Source organism: Aptenodytes patagonicus, chromosome 5 (genome assembly GCF_965638725.1).
Source record: "Aptenodytes patagonicus chromosome 5, bAptPat1.pri.cur, whole genome shotgun sequence".
Taxonomy (NCBI): domain Eukaryota; kingdom Metazoa; phylum Chordata; class Aves; order Sphenisciformes; family Spheniscidae; genus Aptenodytes; species Aptenodytes patagonicus.
In genome coordinates, this window is record NC_134953.1 from 61,057,521 (window position 1) to 61,080,915 (window position 23,395).

A 23,395-nucleotide genomic window follows, 5' to 3' on the forward strand; every position below is an offset into this window, starting at 1 on the left:
TCTCAGTGGCACCCAGTGACAGTACAAGTGGCAACGCGCAGAAACTGAAATACAGGAAATCACATTTAAACAAAAGAAAAAAATGTTTTTATTGGGGAAATGTGGTCAAGACACTGGAACAGGTTGCCCAGGCAGATTTTGGAGTTGCCATCCTTGGAAACACTCAAAACTCAAATGGACACAGCCCTGAACAACCTGCTGTAGGTGACCCTGCTTTGAGCAGGAGGAGCTGGACTAGATAATTTCCAGAGGTCCCTTCTAACCTCAACCATTCATGTGATTCATTGATCTCAAGACGGAAAAAACATAAAATAAAATAGAAATCACAGGAACATGTAGCTTTTCTGAGAAAAATTCTTTCTAACTTCTTACTGCTGAATCACATATTATGAAATAATGCCTCAAGTTTTGAGGAAGGAGACACCCTAAAACCTCTTTGCACTGTGCCAGTTTCAGCTCCTTTACAGTTGCTACAGCTCTTGGACAGACTGAAATGACAGCAAGCCAGAAAAATATTAGTATATTTGGAACACTCTTCACTTGTAAATTGCATGGATTTTGACAGCATGTAAGTGTAAATATCCTCTGATTCATCCTTTTAATTTTGTTTGAAATTGTAACGTCTTGTAATTTATTGGGGATAGGAGAAGACAAAAGAAAGACAAAGATACCCCATAATTAAGAGAATCTTTTTACTTATTATTCTCTACCATTTGCAAAGCATGGTGTTTAAATCTCTTTGCTACAATCCAGTTTTATGAAGAACTGGCAGCTACAAGCTAACCTGAAAAAAAAAATCATCCCTTTCTCTCAGCCTTCAAGGAAATCCCTCTTATATTCCAGAGCATGTGGCACCAAAAGCCTTGGAAGAGATGGAAAACTGGCAGAACCAATGGATTGACCATTCCCTTCACAGCTGCTGTAGCATAAGTTATTATTGACTGTATCCTCCCACCCTGGACTGAATCTTCCATTTCCAGCCTAAATGTAAATAAATGAGTAGAACTTCCAAGTATTAAAACTGACTACTTCTGACAAAATACAAAACCTAAGCAGACTTTATTTAAGTGTAAAAAGTGAGGTATAAAATACCATTATCTTCATTAGTTTTGTATGTGGAAGTAGACACTGGCAGACGCAAGAATATAACCATTCATATACTAACATGTTCATGAATAAACAGCCTGCTGTTTTGTCACTTGTTTGAATGCCTAAAGGAACACAGAGCTGCACCTACATTTGAAAACCCAGCATATTGTAAAGCTTGTGCACAGTAAGAATGACAGCGGGCACCAATCAAGAGAGTCACAGCTATCTTGTCTGAGTCCCAAATCATATATGATTTTCTTTATTACCAATTTATGAATAAGTACTACAAATGAAAGAGCATTAGAAAAGAACATCCACGCAGTCTTACAACTCTACAGATCCTTCTTTTCAGGGCATTAAAAAATGGCATACACAAGTGCCCAGGCACATGGAAACATCAAGCTTCTAGTCCCCAAAGTCCTGGAATTAAGGGAAGAGTTACAGACGAGATTGCAAAGTGCTAGGGCTGTACACCAAAGCACAGTCAGAGTGCTGGAACCGGGAGGGTGACACTATTGTATTGATGTATGGGAGTAAAGACCACTAACCATAAATGCACTTTAGAGTCAAGCCAAGCCCTTCATAATTGAAAACACAGCAACAAAATTAAAAAAAAAAAAAAAATCAGAAGAAATCCTACTGGAGATGGATTGAGGCAATTCTTCTTGAAGGTGGCAAAGGACAAGTGGGTAAAAGACCCAGAGTGGGATTTAAGTAGAGAGATGTATAAGGACCAGAGGGTGTTCTTCCTTACACCACCATCACCTGCAAAGTCAAAATCAAACATGAAAGAATTCTACCAGTATTATGCTAAAGCAAATTAAGCAAAGCTACAGTTTTAGAGTTATGAAACAGAGAGAAAAGTGGTGCTTGAAGACAGGCATAAAATTCTGATCTCCATATTATCCAGTCATATGAAAATTTAAGGGGAAAAAATCCAAGTAATTTTAAGAACAAGTTTATCATTTTGTGAACAGGATTGTTGATGATGGTTGTCTACAAAACCCTATCTGCTGATATCACAATCTGCCCATGCAAAGTTATTTTCATTAGCTTATTAATTTCAAGCACTCAAAGTTCAAGGCAAGCACTGAATTTCCATAAAATTTGTGAGATTTAAACAATCCAAATACTTTTCTCAGTTTTGCCTCAGATGTTCATAAAGATCCCATACGTATGAGCTGTGTATTTATTCACTTCTGAGGATGTGGCTGTGAATTCCTACTCAGGAAAAGCTGGGAAATGGGTTTATGAAATCCTTATCATGTTGAAGGGCTATATTTCCAAGTATGAAGCTTGCTTTTAAAAAAAATACTTCATTAAAATCAGTGTGCTGCTCCATCACAGATGAAAGAAGTTGACAAATGCCCCTTTACAAAAGATAGCATTTTAGTCTTCAACACACAATCTACAAGAACAGTAAAACCTATTCTGCAGTACCTGCAATGCTCTCTCAGACAAAGGCGCCATCTTCAACCAAAAAAAGACCTGGCATAAAATATTACCATTCAATAAAAAATCATTATTTGGTCCCTTAAGTAGCCCCTGAAGTGGAGGGCTGTGGTGAAAATTTATCAGGCATTTTCCTCCAAATGGAATATACGCTTCAGTACCCTAAGAGGTCTATAGTACATGAAATTTTAACGGAATTGTTAATGTCTTTCCAGGTTTTATAATACCACAAAGAGATACTCATCATGTGCTTTCACCACAGCAGATAAATGCTAATGCCTGTAGTACACAACACTTTCACAGTGGTTTTGAATACAAGCCATCTTCTACTCTCTTGGTGGCCAAATTAATGGGATCAATAAATTTCGTAGTATCTCCAGATAACACTCTACCTTCACAAATGTGATCAGTAAATTCATGATGTACAGAAGGGACCACAAACAACTTATTATGTGGATTCCCTGAAAGGTTAGTCTGCTCTGAGAAATGTAAAATGTCAAAGGCCTGGGAATTTTCATATGTGAACCCACGCCTTGATGTGGGAAAGGTTTGTAGAAGATCCTAAAGGTCAGATGTAAGGGTCTCCCTTATCAGCAAGGTCATATGTTAAGTTAAACTGAAACTAAGAGAAGCCTATTACCTGGAACCACAAGCACCACTGATTACAGTAAATATATTTTTAAAGGGCAAGACATTTTAAAAGTGATGTTTAAAAGTGTATTTATCAGAATAAAGAAATACGTACTTTAAAGTGTTTTCAGGTAATTTCCATAAATATTTCCAGTGTCATGAAAGTTAAAGCTACTTCAAAAAAAGTCTAGTCATAATTATTCATCTGTAGTTCCCTCTGATTGGAAACAACAATGATTTCACTAGAGATTAAAAAAACACATAGCTTTTCTGCCTATTTTAAACTGATAAACTATGTATTTACTTTTGTTACAGTAAGAAAATTTTGCTAATTTTATCTTGTGACATTTTGCTTTGTTTAGAAAGAAATGATTCAGAACCTGCTAATCTTTTAGGAGAGATATGTGAGAAAAATACTATTATCTCTCTTTACAAGGGGAATGTGCAGGCATTAAAATATATCCTTGTATTTGAGCTAAACAAACCTTGAGCAGACATACATGGACTTGGACAAGCTTGAGAACAGAAGAGGAAATTCCACTAGAATTACTTCAGACTTGTTAGGTTTTTGGTTTTGTTTTCATTTTAGGAGGAGTTTTTGACTGTGTACAATCTCCCTTCAACCTACTCCTACCTAGGTTATCTGGCAATTTCGAGTTCCTTAATCGGCAAGCCAGCTATGTCTACTGCTTCAAATTCTTTTCTGTCAGCCGTAGCACACTATGATGTGCCTCCTGGAAGCACACACTCTGACTGTTTGTCCATATGAGTTACCTAAACAAATTGCCTTCCTTTTGTATAATGTGCTGAAGTTAACGGCAGCTGAGACTGTTCACTTATGGGACAGCACACTGAAGCAATATTATAAATATAGCTTGAATTGAGTTTGTGCAAGGCGTGATCCTGTGTTCGTTGTGCTCAGTGTAGCATTCGTGGGCTCCTGGGAAGAGGTCTATGCAGTGATGGTGCCTTGCTACCAATGCCGACACCTTGGGTGTTGGGAGTCTTGCACTATACAAGACCATTCCACCTGCAGTTTGACCAGTGCTGCCCAAGTGACTGAATGGCACTTCCTGGTAAGTGGATCTACAGTGTCCTGATTAATTTAAATTAAGTAAAGGAAAGCTGAGCTTATTCAGAGTGCTCTTCCCAAGTCCAACAACAGTGAACACTCATTAAAACAAGCAAACCCCCCAAACTTCCATTGGAACAATGTTACTATTCCCATTTTCCCATGTACGGGGACACTGATAAGATTAGGAGTGGCAGAAAGCAAAGCACTTCCACAGCACTCAACACAGACCTCAGCAGTGTTAAGTAGCTTCTGTGTGGGGAGTGAGTTGCTTAGTTTTGGTGTCTTTTTGTCTCCTTCTGAAGCTAAACCCTTCCAAGAGACTCCAACAGGCCCAGTTTAGAAGATAAACTCAAAGGAATAAAGGAGCAGTTGCTATCCGGTTTCCAGAGTCATGCAGAGAGCTCCTTACTCCTTCTTCATAGACACATGAATTAAGGTCACTGTCCGGCTTTTTTGTGATTTTATCACACAGCTAAATATAATGAATGTAAACCTTCCTTTTTAAAAAAGGCAAGGTTAGACAAATGGTCATGGAAATAAGCATATATTCTACCTAAGGCCAGGTTTCAGCATTATTATGCAAAACAAAAAGTGTCTTATACTTTGGATACACCTAAGGTAATCAGCCCAAGAATCTGAAAATCAAAGGATTTCTCAAGGTGAGTAAAAGTATGTACTTTTCGGAAGCTTCAAGTTCTAGCCTACAGTTTGGTGCAATTCTGGAGGTCAGATTCTGCTTCTCCAATTCCAGCTGAGATGCACCCAGGTATTCTATGGTTTGTTTCTTGAAAATCAATGCCATTGCCCAGGGAACTAGACACTTTCCCCATTAACTCAGGAAAACATTTTTCTCTTTCAAGAAATGCCTATCAACAGAAGTTAATTTACTGATCTATTTTGTAAACGTTGTGTTTTAACAAAAATGTAAGCCTGATATTGGAAATTAATGATTTTTGTCCTGCTAAATGTTAAGCCATATATAGATTAGTTTTATGAGGCTTCCATCACAACAAAAGGCCCTTTTTATTAATGGCTACTTTATCATTTAAAACATATATGTTTAGTTACTTAAAATGGTAAATTGCTTTGCACTGTCCTTGAAGTGCATCGCATAAATATTGTATTAAAGCCTTAGCTTACACTTCATAAATAATTTATTTTAAAAATACTCTTCCGTGAGACCACCAGCTGCTGCGATGTTCAATTTTCTGGTAAAAACATGTATTTATTGCAAGTCTTATTTTAACTTGTTGAAGATTTGCTAAAAGCCACGTGATAGATGTTTTAAGAATTGTATTCAAACTAAAACCTTAGGAAGCTAAAAGCCTAATACTCTAGTAGGTTTTATATCTTTGCATAAGCAGTTTCAGTTGCAGGGGGAAAAGCTGAAGTCTATTCAAGGAAGCTTTCAAGTACAATTATCTGATAACCTAAAAATGACTTATAGTATATTTTGTGATGATCAGAAAAGCTTATAGATTTCATTACATTTCATTTCACTACAGTCTTCCCTACACCATTTCCATTTCATGTTGCTGCATTTAAACTGCTGTACAAACTTGTTCAAAGTGCTAGGAAAAAAAAAAAATCAAAGGAAATTTCAGATAATTAGCTTTGATGAATGAGCATATTTTAATTCATGTCTGGTAATATTCTTGTTAATGACATGTCTGCTTAGGACATCCATTAAAAGTCCATTAACTTAACAGGGAAAGTCTAATAAAGTTATCCTGGAAATTTTCTGGTATATTAACATTATGGACTTTTAATGAATATCTGCTGTAGGAATTGCTATTAGCAAGGCTAACATTCTAATTAAACTTAGGCTCTACGAGAGTGAAAAAGAACAGTATGAAGATAATAACAAGCAGAAGTAGCACTTTTTTTGAAAATTACTGTAAGGGAGATTGGTACCGGTCGCAAAACATGCTATCAGTGACAGCTATAAATTATTACGTTGTGGCTTTTTTTCATAGCCTGCCATCCCATATGTCCCTATCAGGTGCTTCCTTCATGTAATTAGTTGCTGAGGCTCCCATTTACTTCTCTATTGTTGAAACTGAGCAGTACTGAAAGGCTAGCTAGGCCTTTCAGAAGGGTAGAAGATATAAAATTTAAACACAGTTTTTCATGACAACGCCAAGTAAAAAGTATACTGAGGAAAGCTGTTACCTATGGGCATCCAGCCTTGTTATCAACCCATTTGAAGCTTCATCAAGTCCTGCTACATTTCTGCTGACATTCACAATATTACAGCAAAAGATCTATTTATATGCATATATCTTTTTTATATGTATATATATAAAACAAAACAACACCCTGATATACCTATTTTTTCATACTTATCCTTCACCAAATCTTCCAAACCAATCATTTTCCAAAAACTGTCATCCCAACCTCCATCTGAAGTGTACGTCCACTTGCACACTACTGTACAGAGGGACCTAGAAAAGAGACAATATATGCACAGAATCAGAAAAATGAATACATTTGGTTTTAAACTTGTGACTAGAAAGAAGTTTGTCCAAAATGATCTCTTCATTCAGTGGTCAAAGATTCCAAGCATAATGCTAACATTAAAAAAAAAACAACTGGTTACTGTTTGGAGTGCACGTCTTGAGATACCTTAAAAGGCCCTTATGTTTAAGATTCTTTTCTGCTGAAACAATTCCTGGTCTCGCCACTTCATTGCATAAATCAGTCAAATAACAGGCCATGCATATACCTAGAACACAGCACAGCATGAACATAACAGCTCTTTAGCAAGCAGCTCAGAGAAAAATTTCTGCTTCTCCAGGCTGTACCTAAAAAGCAATGTTTTGCACACAGTATGTCCTTAGAAAAACTTTCTCTTACTTATGTTCAAGCTGAATTACGATTTACAGGAGATTATATATGCACTGATAATTAGGTTAAATGGCACTGCTTCAATACCTGCAGGTACAAAATGCCTTTACCAGGTGAATGTGTACAGGCAAAATCGCATCCAACTACCAGAGCTTCTGCATAGCATGTGTTCAAGTACCACTATCATTAGGTCTGTATTTCAGTAGCAGCTGATGACAATTCAGTGACACGCTGAAACAGCATTAGCCATGATGCAACTGAGGGCAATATTAAGCTCTTGTTTCAAGCCTCATTCCTGATAAGCTGATGCTGAACTTCGCTGTGACAGTACAGCGTCACGGGGCAGACTACAGGAGCAGAATATAAACAAAAGACAAGAGCACTTGCAGAAACGTCTATCATAAAGATCCTCAAATGATCCATATCTCTATTCCTCCAATTCTCCTCAAAATGCAAATAATGTTCCTGAAGATTTAGTGTTCAACAGGCTGTTGTCTGTCTGAGCACTAAGAACCAATCTCAGAAGATTAGTATTTAATTCTGCTTGAAAAGTCAATAAACTAAAAGGTATTAAAAATGCTACACACCACTGAAAATTTGGTGGTACAAGCTACCTGTAGTCTTGGGACTACTACTGTACCATGAAGTGTAAGACATCTCGGATGCATCTCAGGGAAACACAATATCATAACTGTTCTCAAAGAGAAACCCCTTTCAGAGCTGGATTTTCTTTGCTGTCTTAGAAGACAGCTTATTTGTGACTCATTTTTGGCCAAGGTGTGCTTTCACAGACATATTCTTTTTATTAGGATGTTACAATTTGAACGTGTATCTTCAAAGCAAACTGAATTTTACTGAAGCATTTGACTTATTCTTGCAGTTTTGCATAAGTAAAATCCAAACAAAATTCCTCTCTACAAAAAATATTTTTTTGAGTTAAAGTAAACCCTCCCTTTCATCCAAGTGAACTAACTAGGGACCTAATTAAGGAGAATTAAACTAAAAGTCTTATTATTGTATTACATATTGTTACTTATATTACCATAATGCCTAGGAAAACCAGCTCTGGACAATGACCCCACCATCTACAGCAAAAGTACAATTACTGAACAAAGAAGGAAGACTGCTGCCTTCAGGAAACTTAAAAGTAAGACAGCAACATAGCTCAAAGTCAGATACAGTGAGGTGTCCCAAAGAATGTCATGCATATCAGCACCTACAACCCACACCTATAAAACACAATCAAACCCAACTAGATGCTCAAAATACTAAGTATTCAGTCACAGGGAGAGAGACAAAACTTCACATAAAATACTTGTGCTAGTACAGATCCCATTGCACTTTTCCTATCTAGGCAAAGTAGGGCTTCTTATTTTACAGTTGTCGCAAAAAGCATGCAGTAAAGGATCTGGTCTTTTTGAAGAGGAGGCCACTAAGGGAATGGATTCTGCTGCTTTCAAGCTTGACAAACATCCTTGTCATAGTTTCCCATTCATTTATACAGAAATACCCCACAAACAAAGCAACAGTGAGTGCCTCTCCTCCATTAAAACATAGTAACATAAACCAGCAAATAAATCAGCAAATAAACAGAAAAAGAAAAGCTGTTTTCATTTACTATCTACAAATCAAAGGTAAGGCTTCTAGACACTGATACTGTACACACAATAAAGCCAAATAAGAACAGGAAGAGCCTTTCCACACATCTGGAAAACTATCTGGAACTCGGATTCACCATGGTTTGGAGGTTTACAACGAGAACCAAAGATGTACAAGTGAGAGCAGGATTCTCACAGGGTGACACAGCTAAAGGCACTGTTCTCAGTGTACATCCTCTTATGTGACACTGAGCAGAAGATCAGGTAATTATACAGGTTCCCCGTACTCCCGTTTTCTCCAGGACAGAAATGTGTATTTTAAATGCATCATGTTTCATTTCATTCTGTTCTTTTAGAGTGACCATGTTTTTACAACCAGACTGGTGATGTTCATTCGCAATCCCACTGTTTATAAAGGTGCATTGTTTGCTCTTTGCAACAAGAGAATTTATTAACATTACACATTTTGGGAGGAAAAAAAAAAATAGAGATAACTATTTATACCCTTATAAATACTGCAGAGATTATTTCAGGGTTACTCTTCAAACAATTTTGAACACACACTCCCCCCCCCCCCTTTTTTTTTTTTAAACAGTTTAAGAATAGATCAGACAATTACAATTCAGTGTCTGGTTTGAAAACAGAAAAGCACATGACCTGTAACTACAGCAATGACAATGTTGATATAAGAAATTCCAATTTCCAAGGATTTAAAAGCCAGGCACAGAAATCTAATTAGGACCTTTGACAAAAACTGGGTGAATAAATAAATTCTAGGCTGAAAAAAATACTGAGAAAAAAAACATTTTCCCCAAATCAGCTCAAACCTCTCATTAAAAGGAAAAATAAAAACCGAGTATTTGAAATAAAGGTCATCTCATCACTTTAGGAAAAATTTTGATGTAAAGAGTGAAACAATAATGCATCAAGTTTTCCCAAATAACTAATCATAACAAATTATCATCAGACCTGAACATGTATTTTTTTAATTAGATCAATGCTATGAACTATTGCCACACCCTAAAAATGCTCTAAGGCTGAGTTAAATGTTATGGCTCCCCACTTTCGAAGATCACAAAGCAACTCCCCCTGAGTCTCCATGCTTATCCAAAGAGAAACCAGAGCAGCCTTGCTGGACTCCAAAGAGCATGTTTTAAACAGAGGCCAATTCTTCCATACAGATCACTCTGAGCAACACCACACTACATATACAGGCCCACTGAAACAGTGTGAACAGGGACAGACCGGCCCTTGCCAATCCACTGAATTCCATCATATCAATGCTCTCTTACTGGATATGGCTGGACTGAACATACTCTAGTATGAAATGGCAATGGGGCTGTGAGCATTTTCATCCTACTTGTGTAGATTTATAAATGTAAAGTGCTTACAGAAGAAGGATAAATAGATGATTTCTGGTTGAATTTTTAATACAATATAGAAAACGCGAACTGGGAAGGACAACTCTTCCCAAATGAATTAACTGGCAGATCTAGAAGTAGATGGTTCTGATATGAAGACCAACCTCAAATCTGTGCTAAAACGCTAACCCATTATGATGGTAGGTTTTATTTTCATAGCCACAAGAACCTCAAAATGCTTGTTGTAAACACAGTCTGAGCATTTACACTCCTCTGGGATTTAAGCTCCTTATTCCACCCTTGCCGCTACTCAATTGCCATGTAAAAAGTACATGTTTAACTGAACAATATAGCTTTATATAAATCCTTAGTATCTAAGAGAAAGTAGTAAACTGCAGAAAGGCATTCTGGTCTCTTAGATAATAGTTCAAGAAAAAAGGATTTCTTTGAGATGCCCGTAATGACAGATTAACTTCACTACATGGTTCAAAAGAACCTGGATGTGTTGAACTCAAATCCCTGCCACTTACCTGATGAGGTGCTCTAATAATTACACACAGCTGCTCAATTTATATATCCTAGGGAGCTGTAGGCACATGTAGAGAGCAGTTTGTTCATGGTTTTTCACCTTTGAATACCAATGGCGTAGATATATATTAGCTTTATGGGCAATCGCTCATAAATTCTCCTCCAGAGTATCACCCTGAGAAAGTGATAGCATGACTCGTAACTTGGAAAAATTGTATCCAGAAAGACATGGTAAAGAGGAAGCCGAGGAACCAAATCATTACACCTACAAAGCCAGCCTCAACTATTAGAAACCTTTGTATTTCACAGTAACGCCTAAATTTTATGAGATGAAAGGTGGACATTAAACAGAAACAGTACTGATATTCACTGTGGTATATTCCTTTTTTCCTAACTATTTGGCAGTATTGCCTCAGTTATTTGGCCATAAACACCAGACTTGCACTAGCTGAAGCTAGATGAACCAGATGGATAGAAGCAAATGTTCCCCTTACTTCACTACCAGGATCAGCTGGGTTCAAAGGTGCTGAGTTAATAGGCAATCATCTAGGCAACAGTCCTCTCCCGACTACCTAATCTAATGCAGGACTTGAGAAGACATGGTGTGGAACCCCTCAGTAGCACAGGCCATATGTAGCTAGGCTGAAATACCATGAATTTGAAGACTCTTTTCCTCAAGCATAATCCCGATACAATGAAATGAAAGATTTCCTTTCTCTGTTCAGAACAAAAAGTTTTGCTTAGAATGCTCCTACTGAAAAAAACAACCCTCTTGCATGGAAAACTTTTATTTTATTTAAACCAGATTTTCAACAGGAACGTGATTATGTTTAGAGTTTCTTACAAATTTTAGTCTACAAAGAACTATAGGATCCTACTTGCATTCAACAGCCTCAAGAAAAAAAAAAATCCCTGCCACATTCATTACAAAGTAGATTTGGCTTGGCACAGCATATTACACAATCCTTTCTATTACTGTCTAGCTCTGAGTTTTTACACATCTCTTGCTGAGGACTGGCTGTGAATGTGCTGAAGTCCTGTATGACCAGAATCTCAGCATTCTGAAAAACCCACCAGCAGTATGTCCTCATAAGAAAACCATGAGGTTCAGGGAGTCTGTAGTGATTGAACACACACTGATAATTCCCCGAATGCTGTCTGGAAGCAACTATTTAACCCTGCTAACCTTCAAAAGGATCCAGGGCAACTAGACTCGTGGCCAGAGCAACTCAAGTGCTCGGAGTTAGTTGATATGTGGCTCTTCCCACATTGTCTACCCATTCTGAGTATTATCTCTCACTCTGTTGTACTTCTTGGAGAGACAGAAGTCAGATACGTTCATTAAAAAATGGGAAATACTGTATGGTCTTAGTTATCTGCATAAAAATTTATCTAAAAGATAAAGGTCACAAAAAACTTCTCCACACCTACTTAAGAGTTACCACAGCTTTATGCTTTGGTCTGTTCTTTGCTGACACCATCTCCCACACTCCAGAAGGGATAAAGCAAGCAAGGACATGACTCTCAACTCTGCAGAGATTCTGCCCTGTCTGGGAGAATACTTGCTATCTTTGACAACTAAACACAGTTTGGGGCATATTCTATAACTGCAGTAGTCTTCTGGAAGTCATCCTAATTTTGAGTATAAGTTAATATAAAAGTCCTATTAACACGGATAGTTACTAAAAGAAACAGTTTTTCCCTGAAAAGTGACCCTGTAAGGTATTTATACATGATCTTCCCTTCAAGAGGGTTTAGCCTGGAATATGAGTCAGCTACCAGCTTTAAAGGCAGAGTACCCTGTCTTGACCATCCTGAAGTGAATGGAAGCTTTGCTCTTGATTCCATGAAAAATGTCCTTGAAACCTGGCTGTCATACTGAGAATGACTTGGTGGTGATGAACTAAAATCAACTGCACCTGCTGAGGACTGTACCAAAGCTAAGTCCTACAGAAGTTAGGATAGGGTATAGTTAGGTCCCAAAAGGAACAGCATGCAGTAGGATAAAGTGACTTTCTGTGGTCTGTTGGCCAGATTTATTTAAAGCTACAAAGAATCGAGAACTAAGAAAGCTGTATGATATTCTGAAGGCAAGAAGGAGACCTGAAACAACAGAGCATGACTGTCACAACATCAAACATATTTTTCCTTTTGTTCTGCAAACTTCAAATTTGAAACAGATTTTGAATTCAAATTGAAAACCAGGGCTTACGTTCTGCTTAAGTGAACTTCTCCACATACTGACATCTGGACCAAGCTGTCAATGTCCTCCCAAATTATGGACCCCACAGTCTCGAGGCTTTTTACAAAAATGAGCAATTCACCACTCTAACACAGTCACAGATCTGACTATGTTTTTTGCAAAAATGTTCCAGACAAAAAATTAAGACACAGCACACTTACTCTCAGCATCCGAGCTTTATATTAAACAGAACTGGGCATTGGTACTGCAAGACCCTGAAATACAGCAGAGGTTACCACAGAGCAATAGGAAACGTAATTATTCTCTGCTCCGTTATGGCTAATGCCATATACAGTAATACATGACCTTTGAAATAGAACCAGATTATTAGATCCACATACACCGCTGGTATTTATACCTGTCACACCAATGTCTCTGTCTGCCTGGTGTATTTGGCTGCTTTGGGGGAAATGAGAAAAGGAGGCAGCAATTTGTCCTAAGGGAATACTTCTCAGGTAATAGGAGAAAAAAATGTGACACCTAGTCATTTAGTTTTGAAATGTATAAAATGCATGAGATGCTGCCCATGTTAAGCATTTGCTAAAAAGAATCAGAGCAGTGGGTTGAGTTCACAGAGGTGTAAGAAGAGCTGCACCTGTTGTCACTCAGTTACTACAGTAGATCTCTCAGGCAGATTAGTTTTAAACCACAGGGCCAAGTAAGTCTGGGTGTGCTCTATTTCACATACGCTGTCTGCATTTTACTCATTTCACCTATTCAACAGCTCTTTAATTGCATGTACACAAACCGAAACATGTCAGGGTCTGTTCCATCTACCCAACCGTGCAAATCCCAAGTTCCTAATATTTACAACACAACACTTTTTATTATTATTGCCTTTGACCCAAAGCCTATGAAATTCCTGCCTGCCCAAACCCATTGTCTTAGCACAGCAGTGCAATACGACTCTTGCCTGAAAAGGGTTTTCTTCTTCTAGCAAAACATTAAACATGCCAAACAAAAAAGACAGGTGGGGAAGCCTGTTTGGGACAACTAGCAGACTCATACCAGTTGCACTCAGAGGCCTCGGCTTTCCGTCTTTGCATGTATGAGGACTTAAACCTAGCCAATAAAGGTAGCAAGGAAATTATGGTAATCAGCGTTAGCAATTCTACTAGCGTCATCCTTTCTGTGCGATGGATAACACTTATATTTGTCATAAATAATAAAAAGTAGTCTGACTGACATTTAGATTTTTTAAAGAAGTTAAATATCACAGCAAAATCAAAGCTTTCTCTCCACTTTGAAATCTTCATTAACTGCAAAGAAAAAAGATCTATAATATATGTAAGTATAGATATAAAACTCCAGTCTGAATTTCCTTCCTTCTGCATGATGCAATGAAAAGCCAGTATTTGTTAACATTAACGTCAATGGCAATTTTGTCATATTTCACAGGTGAAATAGGATTAAACTCCAGATCTCAGCCTTCAAGAGTTAATATTCCAAAAATTATTTGGGTCTTCCTCTTTTTTTGTTTAGTCTTCATTATCTCATTTTAAACATTTTCAGTATTGAATTCACCATGAGGAAAACTGAATCTCAGAAAATAGCTCTTCAGTTTCAAAATATAAAGTTTTAGTAGGAAAGATTTCTTTTTACTACAAGTGTGGAAGTTTGGTAGAAGATACCAATCCACAAAGTCACCAACCCAAAGGACAGTGAACAGCTCATAACCTATAAGCTGGATACATTGAAACTAATGATACTGATATTTGACTATATAATACCTTTCCAAACCCTTTGAAGCCAAACTTTTTTTGTTGCAAAATAATTATATTGAAGTACTACATTTGGCCTAAAGATTTCACAGTTTTTCTTTAAAATCTGTTTTTAAAGTATTTGTTTGAATTTCAAGATACACTATTCCATTTTTTTCTGAACACTGCTGACTCAGTGAACTAAAAGTCTTGGTCCTAAAAGACTCCTTCGCAATCAACAAGACTACATTTTGGTTTAAAAATTTGTGAACTTGTATTCAGCAGCTCTGTTGGCCTCACATCTGGAAAGTCAGAATCCTCACTGGACTGGTGGCACAGCTTTTGTTTAAAAATGTAAAACAGGTCTCCCTTCCTCTACCGTAAATCTCCCTGCCAAAGCACAGTCCATGAAAGAGTAACATACTCTTTTAGGTAAGAGGAAGGCTCTTAGGGAACTGCAGCTACATCACAGCCCTTGAGGGACTGGTATCCATCAAATCTCTGACCAACACACATAGGCGTTACACCAGTACTTCAAAACTTATTTATCAGACAAGGAAATGCATGGGGCTGTAAGGGGTAATGGGGTTTGTCCAGTTTCCACTGAGGTGAAATGGAGAGTTTCTCTTTCGAACTTGTGAGGTGTTAGATCAGACTTCATCACTGCTCAGGGAAACCTACGCTACAGATCCAAGCACAAAAATGGTCCTTATGCCTCAAAGGGGAGCTGTCCTGGGGCAAGCAAAACAGAGAGATAGGGCCACAACTGGTTTTCTCATGCAGTAAGCAGGAGCTCCAACTCTGGCAAAAGTTGCACCATGTGAAAAAAAGCACTGGCTAAGCATGTTTCACAAATATTGTCTCCATGCCCACTTGCTGGCCAGCATCATTTCAGTATCATATTAGTTCTCAACAATATCCAGGAAGAAAATACAAGGAAACAATTTCTTGTACAATCATAACATATTTTCCTTGCAGATTATTTCCAGGACCTCAGCGAGAGGAGGCATTTCAAGGCAGACGTATTACCATGGGCTTTTAGGTCTTTTGTCAGGATACAGCATGTAGAAGCAGGGCTCTTGACTCTTCTGAACACATACCACCACACATGCATGTTGAAGTCCCACTCACAGACCTCAGCAACAATGAGTGAGCAGGAAAGTAAGTCTGTCAATTAGTAAATCAAAAAGTTAAAATTATTTCTGTAAAGAGGAAAAAGGAGTAATTAACTCATACCTCACTCTAGTATTTGGTGTTCATGCTGTAACACTTAGGAGGTTTTTTGCTGGCTTTTTAAATTACAGAATTTTCTAAGAAAATATGTTGCTTACTTAAAGGGATAGATTTTATTGTATGAAAAATACAATTCACATTTGCAATTTTCTACACCCACATCTATAATTAATCTCCTCTGATTACAGCCACTCCCGGACAAAATTCCATGTTATATTTAAACCCTGGGTGCTACTTTGAAAGGAAAAAAAGAACAATAGGATCATTTTCAAAGACTACATAGCAACACAAGGTTTCAAAGCAGCAAAGTGCTTTAAACTCTGGTATCAACCTACTGACCACCCCAACGAGACTTAAGAGTGACCTCAATTACCACCACAATAAGCACAGAAGTCTCTTGAGAAGTATAAAGTGTAGATGTTTCCTGTACTCCAGAAGAGTTACAAGACTGATGTTCTATTATATAGATATACCTCAAACTTAATGACAGACTGTTGGGAAAACCACTTCTGTGACACTGAGACTCTAAGGATCAACCCACATAAATAAAATGCTGTGTTGGACAAGGTACCTTAAAAAAGTAACCTTTGTACATCTTGCCAGAGATGTGAAAGTATGCATTTGATATATAAGTAATGTAAGAAAACTGGCATGTTTTACTTTTTCATAAATACAAACACACACACATGTATTTATATACATACAGATACTTACTTTGTATTGGGAGAATGTACCTGTCTGTAATTGTTTGCTGTAATCTATTTAAACCTGTCATTTAAAAAATATAAATAAATGCATCAAACACTGCAAATGTCAAAAAAGTCGTACAACAAAAAGTGAATCACACTAAAATGAGATTATGTTTCTTCTACTATTTGTAACAGAGTCCAATTAAAAAAAAAAGTGTGTTTCTCTTTAGGAACACACTATCAAAAGACTCGAAGACTTAGACTCTTAAATTCAATATTCCTAGAAGAAGTTATGTCATCAGACTTGAAGGGAAACACCCATCTCAAGTGCAACATATCAAGTCAGATTAATCCCTTGTGTACATCCAATAATTTCAGTGGATTCATACCAGAGATGCATTTAGCTAAACACGTTGAGTTGGACCAGAAAGTAGAAAACAAGAATATTTTATCCACCCACATACGCCTCACCATGTCATGAGGCCAGGGGAAGCAAACAGTCAGCAGACTGCTTGCTTTTTTATTAATTTCATTCTGTATTATATTACAGACACCCAACCAAGATTCAAGCCCATTGTCTTCGGCATTGTTGAAAAACACATAATGAGACACAGTCCTAGACACAAAAATGTATTGTCTAGACAAATCAGACATAGCATGTGGGATTGGAAATATTAATCCATTCGCTTAAAAGATGACAAACAGAGGCAAGAAATTGAATGACTTGGCCAAGGGTTAAAGAGTAAACCTCAGACCCCTGAATTGAATCTTGAACTCCAGAGACTCAGTCTAGAGACCCAGGCAGAAAGACACCATTCAGATACTATGATGCTGAACATACTAAAAATCTTCCTATGCACAGCTACAGCCTAAATATTTAAATATGAGAGTAACAAGAAGCATGCACATATATAAAATTGAATCTCTTTGTCACTGTAAGTTTTAAAAGCTTAATAATCAGAGGAGAGGTTAAAAAAATAATCCAGAAATTGCAAGGCAAATGAAAAGCAAAACTGGAAATAAAGCCCATGTATCTAGCCGCTCCAGTCCGGCAGCCTGCCCTCTGGACATACCTCCTGCCATTATGCAACATCAGCAGTGTTTCAGTTCAATTTATTCAGAAAAATATACTCTTTCAAGCTCAGTATTTCAAGCAAACCACTCTGCAATAGGAAGTCAAATATCTATTTCAATTAAGAGCTTGTATTTAAAAAACATATCTTCTCCTGTTACCTTCTTCAGGCAGTTAAAACTATTACACAATTAAAACTGGAAGTATCGGTATACGGAGCCAGCCTTCCTCTGGAAGTCTAAGCTTGAACAAATTTACCATAGTTCGAGGCTTCACCAAACACTCAATGAAGTTAGAAGATTAAGCAAAGACTACAAGTAACTGAGAAAAAGGAAGTCAGGTTTCAGGCAAGCTCCCTCACCACCATATGGCTTTTGATAGAGAGAGATTACTCCCTTACAGCAACCTTTCCATAATGGCAGCACACCACTACTCACATCCACACGTGCATCACCTAACACATCTGTCAGTACAGTCGGTGCTTCAGCCGCTGGTCCTCATGTGGCCACACATATCCTCACATCTCTTAGCTGTATTATAATAGACTTTATTATTCCACAGGATTGGCATCAGCAGGCTATAGGAAGATTGCACTTATTAGCTCCATGACACTTTGTCCTTCTACTTGTGAAAAGTAAACATGGGACAGGCACCACCAACATCCACGTTTAGGGAGCACAATGACTTAGGAAGTATTGTGGACTTTTTTTCCAGTGGTTTAGAAAGTGTGGCATGCTGAGGGCAATGTCTGGCCAGCAGCCACGTGAACGCTGACACTATACACTGACTAGTAAAGCAAATCACATAAGCAGTGCTACACTTCATGATGTGGTTTGTGCTGTTTTCATATAATTGGTTAGAATTAGAGTCGTGAGGGAAAAAAACACCCTTACAACCTTAACAGTGATATTTTGAGAGAGAACTATTAGTCCAGAAATTTCTTCCCAAGGTCACTAAAAAGACACATTTTACTAATTCATGAGCAAATAATGTATCTATTCCTAACATCAAAACTGTTAAGAGGCTAATTTAGCACGGTACTTGAACATATGTGCAAGTATAGTCCTGAAGAAATGTCAGTAGAGTTAATGGGAGTTTTTACCAGCTTAGTCAGACTATGCTGAACTGGAACCTAGGCTGTCATGCACTTGTGGCCAGACAAAGCCTAAATGAAACCAGAACAGAAGCAGGGAAATTGCCAAGAGTACTGCAATAAAAGAAAGTTTTAATAACTACATTTTGATGCAGACTGATCCTATTTCACATGCTAAACTCCAGTATTGAGCCCTCCTTCTTTACTCAGGCAAACCTCCTTCAAGTCTTACTCAAGTTAGGATGACAGGATTCGGCTGCCATGTGCACCTGAATCAAAGATGCACGTTAGAGATTCCTACACAGGCAATGAGGTGTGTTGTTACCTCCCATCACAAGCATCAGTTCAGTCAATGTTGACTCTTAAAATCATAAGTCATTCCTAAATACTAGATATATTTGGTCAAAATTTACAGTCATTAGTATCAATTTTTAAAAACATTTTTGACAGATTTTAACGTAAGACAAATCAAAAGAAAAGTAAGATGGGTCATTTCACATACATCATACGCTGTATTGTATGCTTGTATTTTAATCTTTTAAATGACAGTACCAGTGCGCCTATTTCTAGAGTATATTTAATAATAATAGTAATAAAAATGGTTCGAGTTTACAGTCCTTTGGAACTGTATTCATGTAAAAAGGAGGGTAAATTTTTGAGCAAATCTCAAAAAAAGCAAGGACATCAACAGTATTATTTGGATAGCTGTGTGATTTCACAAACCAAACAAAGAAAACCCCACCAAGTAGAACCACAAGGAGTTCTGAAACATATAACAGAAGTGAGTAAAAGCATACACAAGTTTCCATAAATTAAGAATGAAAAAACCAGATTATTTACATCAGTAGGGAGAGGAATGGGAGATCAATACAGAAAATAAGGAAGGCTACAGAGCAGATAAATCAGGTGTCATTATTCCTCAGAATATGGCAATACATTCATTCAAACAAAACAAGCAATCATTATGCAATTGAAAAAAGGTATGGGTACTGCTGGGACCTAAACCTTAACAGGAAAAAAAAAAAAAAAAAAGACTACATTACATAGATATCTAGACTGCTTCCACTCATAATAATAAGAGAGAAATAATATAAGGGAAGATAAACCCTCATTAACTGAGCATGATTTAAAAGAACTATTTCCAGAAGGAAGTTAACATGTTGTCAATTCTAGGATTCCTCCCTCCATTTTTTCCTCTGAAACAATTACTGCTGCCATTGTAAAAGAGAAGGGACTGGACAAAATTAACTTTGACTTGTTATAACAATCAAACAAATCAACCCACGGGTTCTTGGAAGAGTGGCTAAAAGAAAGATGTTACTCTGCTAATTTCAGATGCTTTAGCCTGTTACACAAGGAAGGTGGACATCAATGGTTTTTACATTCATTTAAATCTTAAAAACAACTTCATCTGGGAATGAACATCCGCAGCTCTCTCAGAGACAAAGCTAACCCTCCCAGGTAAGCCGGGTAATGCCCGAGCTTGCCTTACACTAAACACTGTGAAAGGTGACGGTTGAACCAGAAGGGTGGAGTTTACCACTACTCTAAACTCTAATGAACCCTTTCATGCAGTTCTAACAACACTAAAATATTTCTCTTTCCCTTTCTTGATATTTGAATTATACTGCAATACTTGCAGAAAATACACTTGCAAATGCTGCAAGCACAGAGAAGAATGGACTAGAAGTCAATTTAAAATCCCTATGTTAGCTGCCTGAAAAAATAAAGAATGCTTTATTCCCTCTTTAATGCTTTATATTTTTTTAGTGGGGAAAAAAAAAAAGCAAGAATTTCCACATTTGTGTGTTTTACCAAATTAAGTCATGGAATTGAAAAGATCACTCTTCATAGAAACCCTGTACATTTTTATGTAAGAGAAATTAAGAACACATTTTTTAAAATGCAATTTTGCAAACTACTATTTATCTATGAGCTTGGTCCTACAAAGACTTAGGTGTGAGTAACCTGACCTGAACGAATAGTGTCTTTGACATTAACTGAAGCATTTATGTAAGTCACTTGTTTGCATAAGCAACTGCAGGATTGTGCTTGACTTATTCTATTAGATAGTCCTTACTAACTCCAGCAATTGTCAGCCATATCACGCCATACATTCTGCATAATTAAGCCATTTTTCTTAGTGTAAAGGGGTCTGCACCTCGACAAAGAAAAGCACAAAGAAAATTAACTCACTGATGTTCTAAGATGGCTCTAGAGGTGAGAGGCCAACTTTCACTGCTGCACGATGCAGACAGAAATCTTAAGGTCTGAATTTAACTGAGCTCTCCTGTCCTGACTTGCCATGGATGGTGTGAGAATGAGGAGAAGGGACAGCACAAGACCTGCTGTCCTGCGGTAATCAGAGATATACAACTCTGGACTGCAGTAATGAAAAACAGAAATAAATAGACAAACAAACAAATCAATCTACATACAGATCAAAAAATAACAGCAAGTGCCACCTAAAAGGCAGCAGTTACTTAAAGAGAATTTTCTGGAAGAAGGAATAATGTGTCATACCATGGACTAAATCCACAGTACCTTAACTGCATGAAGATGCTCTTGTCATATGACAAGTGCTGCCAGTCAGATTACTCAGCTGGAGCAATACATCAGATGAAAACTTCTCTGGGTGGACTGACCTTGATTTTTCCAAATACACAACTTCTTCATAATCAGTGCCAATTAATCTCAATCAATAACCTACAGACTGTTTGCAAATTGTTACCTGTGTCATACTGAAATCACAAATTATCTTTTCTGGGCTGTAAGTGGACAAAAAGTTCAGAGAAGAAAAATGAACAGTGTAAGAAGAACAGTTCCCCAAACATTCATACAACCAACAGCCTGTTCATACCAACATGCTTGGATAGCAAATAAAGGACCCAGACCAGCAAAGCACTTAAGCACATGCTTTAACTTTAAGCACATGCCTAAGTGCTTTGCTGGAAAGAGGCCCAAAGAAAAGAATGAACATGGTTAACTGAAAAGCCCGTCAGAATTGGATTGACTGCTTTGTTTTTCCATTAACTCTAGTTGCTAGTAAACACACATTTGGTCTCAGCATCCTGCCCAATATATTTAACCCATATCACAAAAATAGCCATCTGGTACAACCAATCTTTTTACTTAGGGAAGTTCCATGAATTGGAAAAATGCTTGGGATTTAGGCTACTTATAAGGCACAAGTAGAAGCAGCACCCTCATGTCTCTCTCATAGGCAAACCCACATGAAGGACCCGACCATTAAACACACTTTTAGTAGTTCACCACACAAGCCCACATTGTCCTGACTCTTCCACCTGTTACATCAAGCTCCACAGAACATATTTTGGAGACCTCACCAAGAGGGCACAAAACACTGCCACAGGACCGATGGCTCTCCTTCCCCTCTTCCACTTATGAAGGAAAGAAACCCAAGCTTGGAGAAGATAATTTCTGACTCTGGGTCTTGGGAATGTGACTGTCTTTTTTATTACCTCCACCCTGGTCCATTAATAACATTTTTATATGCATCAAATTTACCCCAAAACCAAAATGAAAACAAAATTTCCTAGAATATCTTAAGCAAAATGCTTAAGTTAAAAAAAAGGTTGGAGTCCAAAAATGGAAAGATGATTATGGAGGTAGGTGAAGTTGGAATGAAACAATAATAAAAAGCCCTAAGAACACATCATATATTCATAGTTCTTGAATCATTAAGGCTCTGCATGACAGCTCTCACAAGCACCGGTATGGCAAACTCACTGACTTTTAAGCAGGAGTGAAAGTGGTTAAGCCCTAGGACAAATAATTTGAAAATCTCAGCACAAGTCTGATCTCAGAAAGTTTAAAGGAATGCAGACTGCCCAAAAACACAGCAGCTGTTTGTTTTTTCTGCCACCTTTCCAAGGTTCATGTCTGGAGTGAGGATAAACAGTTCTGAAAAAAAATTATGTGGAGTTCAGACTTTAAGAAAATAAAACATCAGACTAGTATTTCTTGCAGAAAGATTAAAAAAACCCCTAACCTTAAATTATTCAGCCCTGGAAGTTTTCAGGTAGAGCTCTCAGGAGCAAAGAGGTAGATGGCTTGAGGCTTCAATATATTAAAATGCTTTCTCTAAAACCAGTCTGCATTTTCAAAAGCTTGGCCTTACGTGGTTTTCTTGAGCAATATTCCTCCAAGCAGAGTTTCAAATTTAGTAAGGTAAAACTGTGTTCCCTATTGTATGCACACATGTGTGCATACACACACACACACAAATAGAGGCCCTTCCAGATAAACCAACAAGTAAACAAGATAGCGGATGAAGTCTTAGAGATCAGCCTGAAGTGATTTCCATCAGCACAGCAGATATCATAGTTACAAGGTAATTTGTGCTATGTCATTTTGAACATCATTCTTTTTACTGTCCCTATTATTCTGTTTGTGCCAAAGCAAATGAGCATCGACTTTAATTAATTAATTAGTATGTCTCTTGATAGGTTAGGCAATTAGAAATCTCCTGACTCTTAAGATTTTTAGTAGGTATGACTTTCCTTTGATCCACATTTAAAGAGACACAACCTGAAAAAGAAAGAGCTAAGAGGAAATTTACTTAGATAGATTACCAGTGGAGCTAACCGGTGTAAACAAGGATTGTGTGTGTTGTTACAGGCAGGTCAGAAATAGCAGGAAATTTCAGGCACCATGTTGAGATTCAACATCTGTTTATGAACTGTCCTTATACACAAAATGAAGAGTTGCTACAGGACAAAGTATACAAAACCAGGAAGCCTGAAACAAACTGGAATCCCTCCAG

General features: G+C 37.5%; 1 protein-coding gene across 7 annotated transcripts in view; it reads right to left on the reverse strand.

The window, feature by feature from the left end:
• The window catches only part of FGGY (FGGY carbohydrate kinase domain containing), a 145,805-nt gene that overhangs the window by 84,001 nt on the left and 38,409 nt on the right, over window positions 1-23,395 (reverse strand). For all 7 annotated transcript variants that reach the window (XM_076340061.1, XM_076340055.1, XM_076340056.1 and 4 more), the window contains one exon: window positions 6,575-6,690. In XM_076340061.1, coding sequence (XP_076196176.1) covers window positions 6,575-6,690 — 116 coding nt within the window. The remainder of the gene's footprint in view (window positions 1-6,574; window positions 6,691-23,395) is intronic.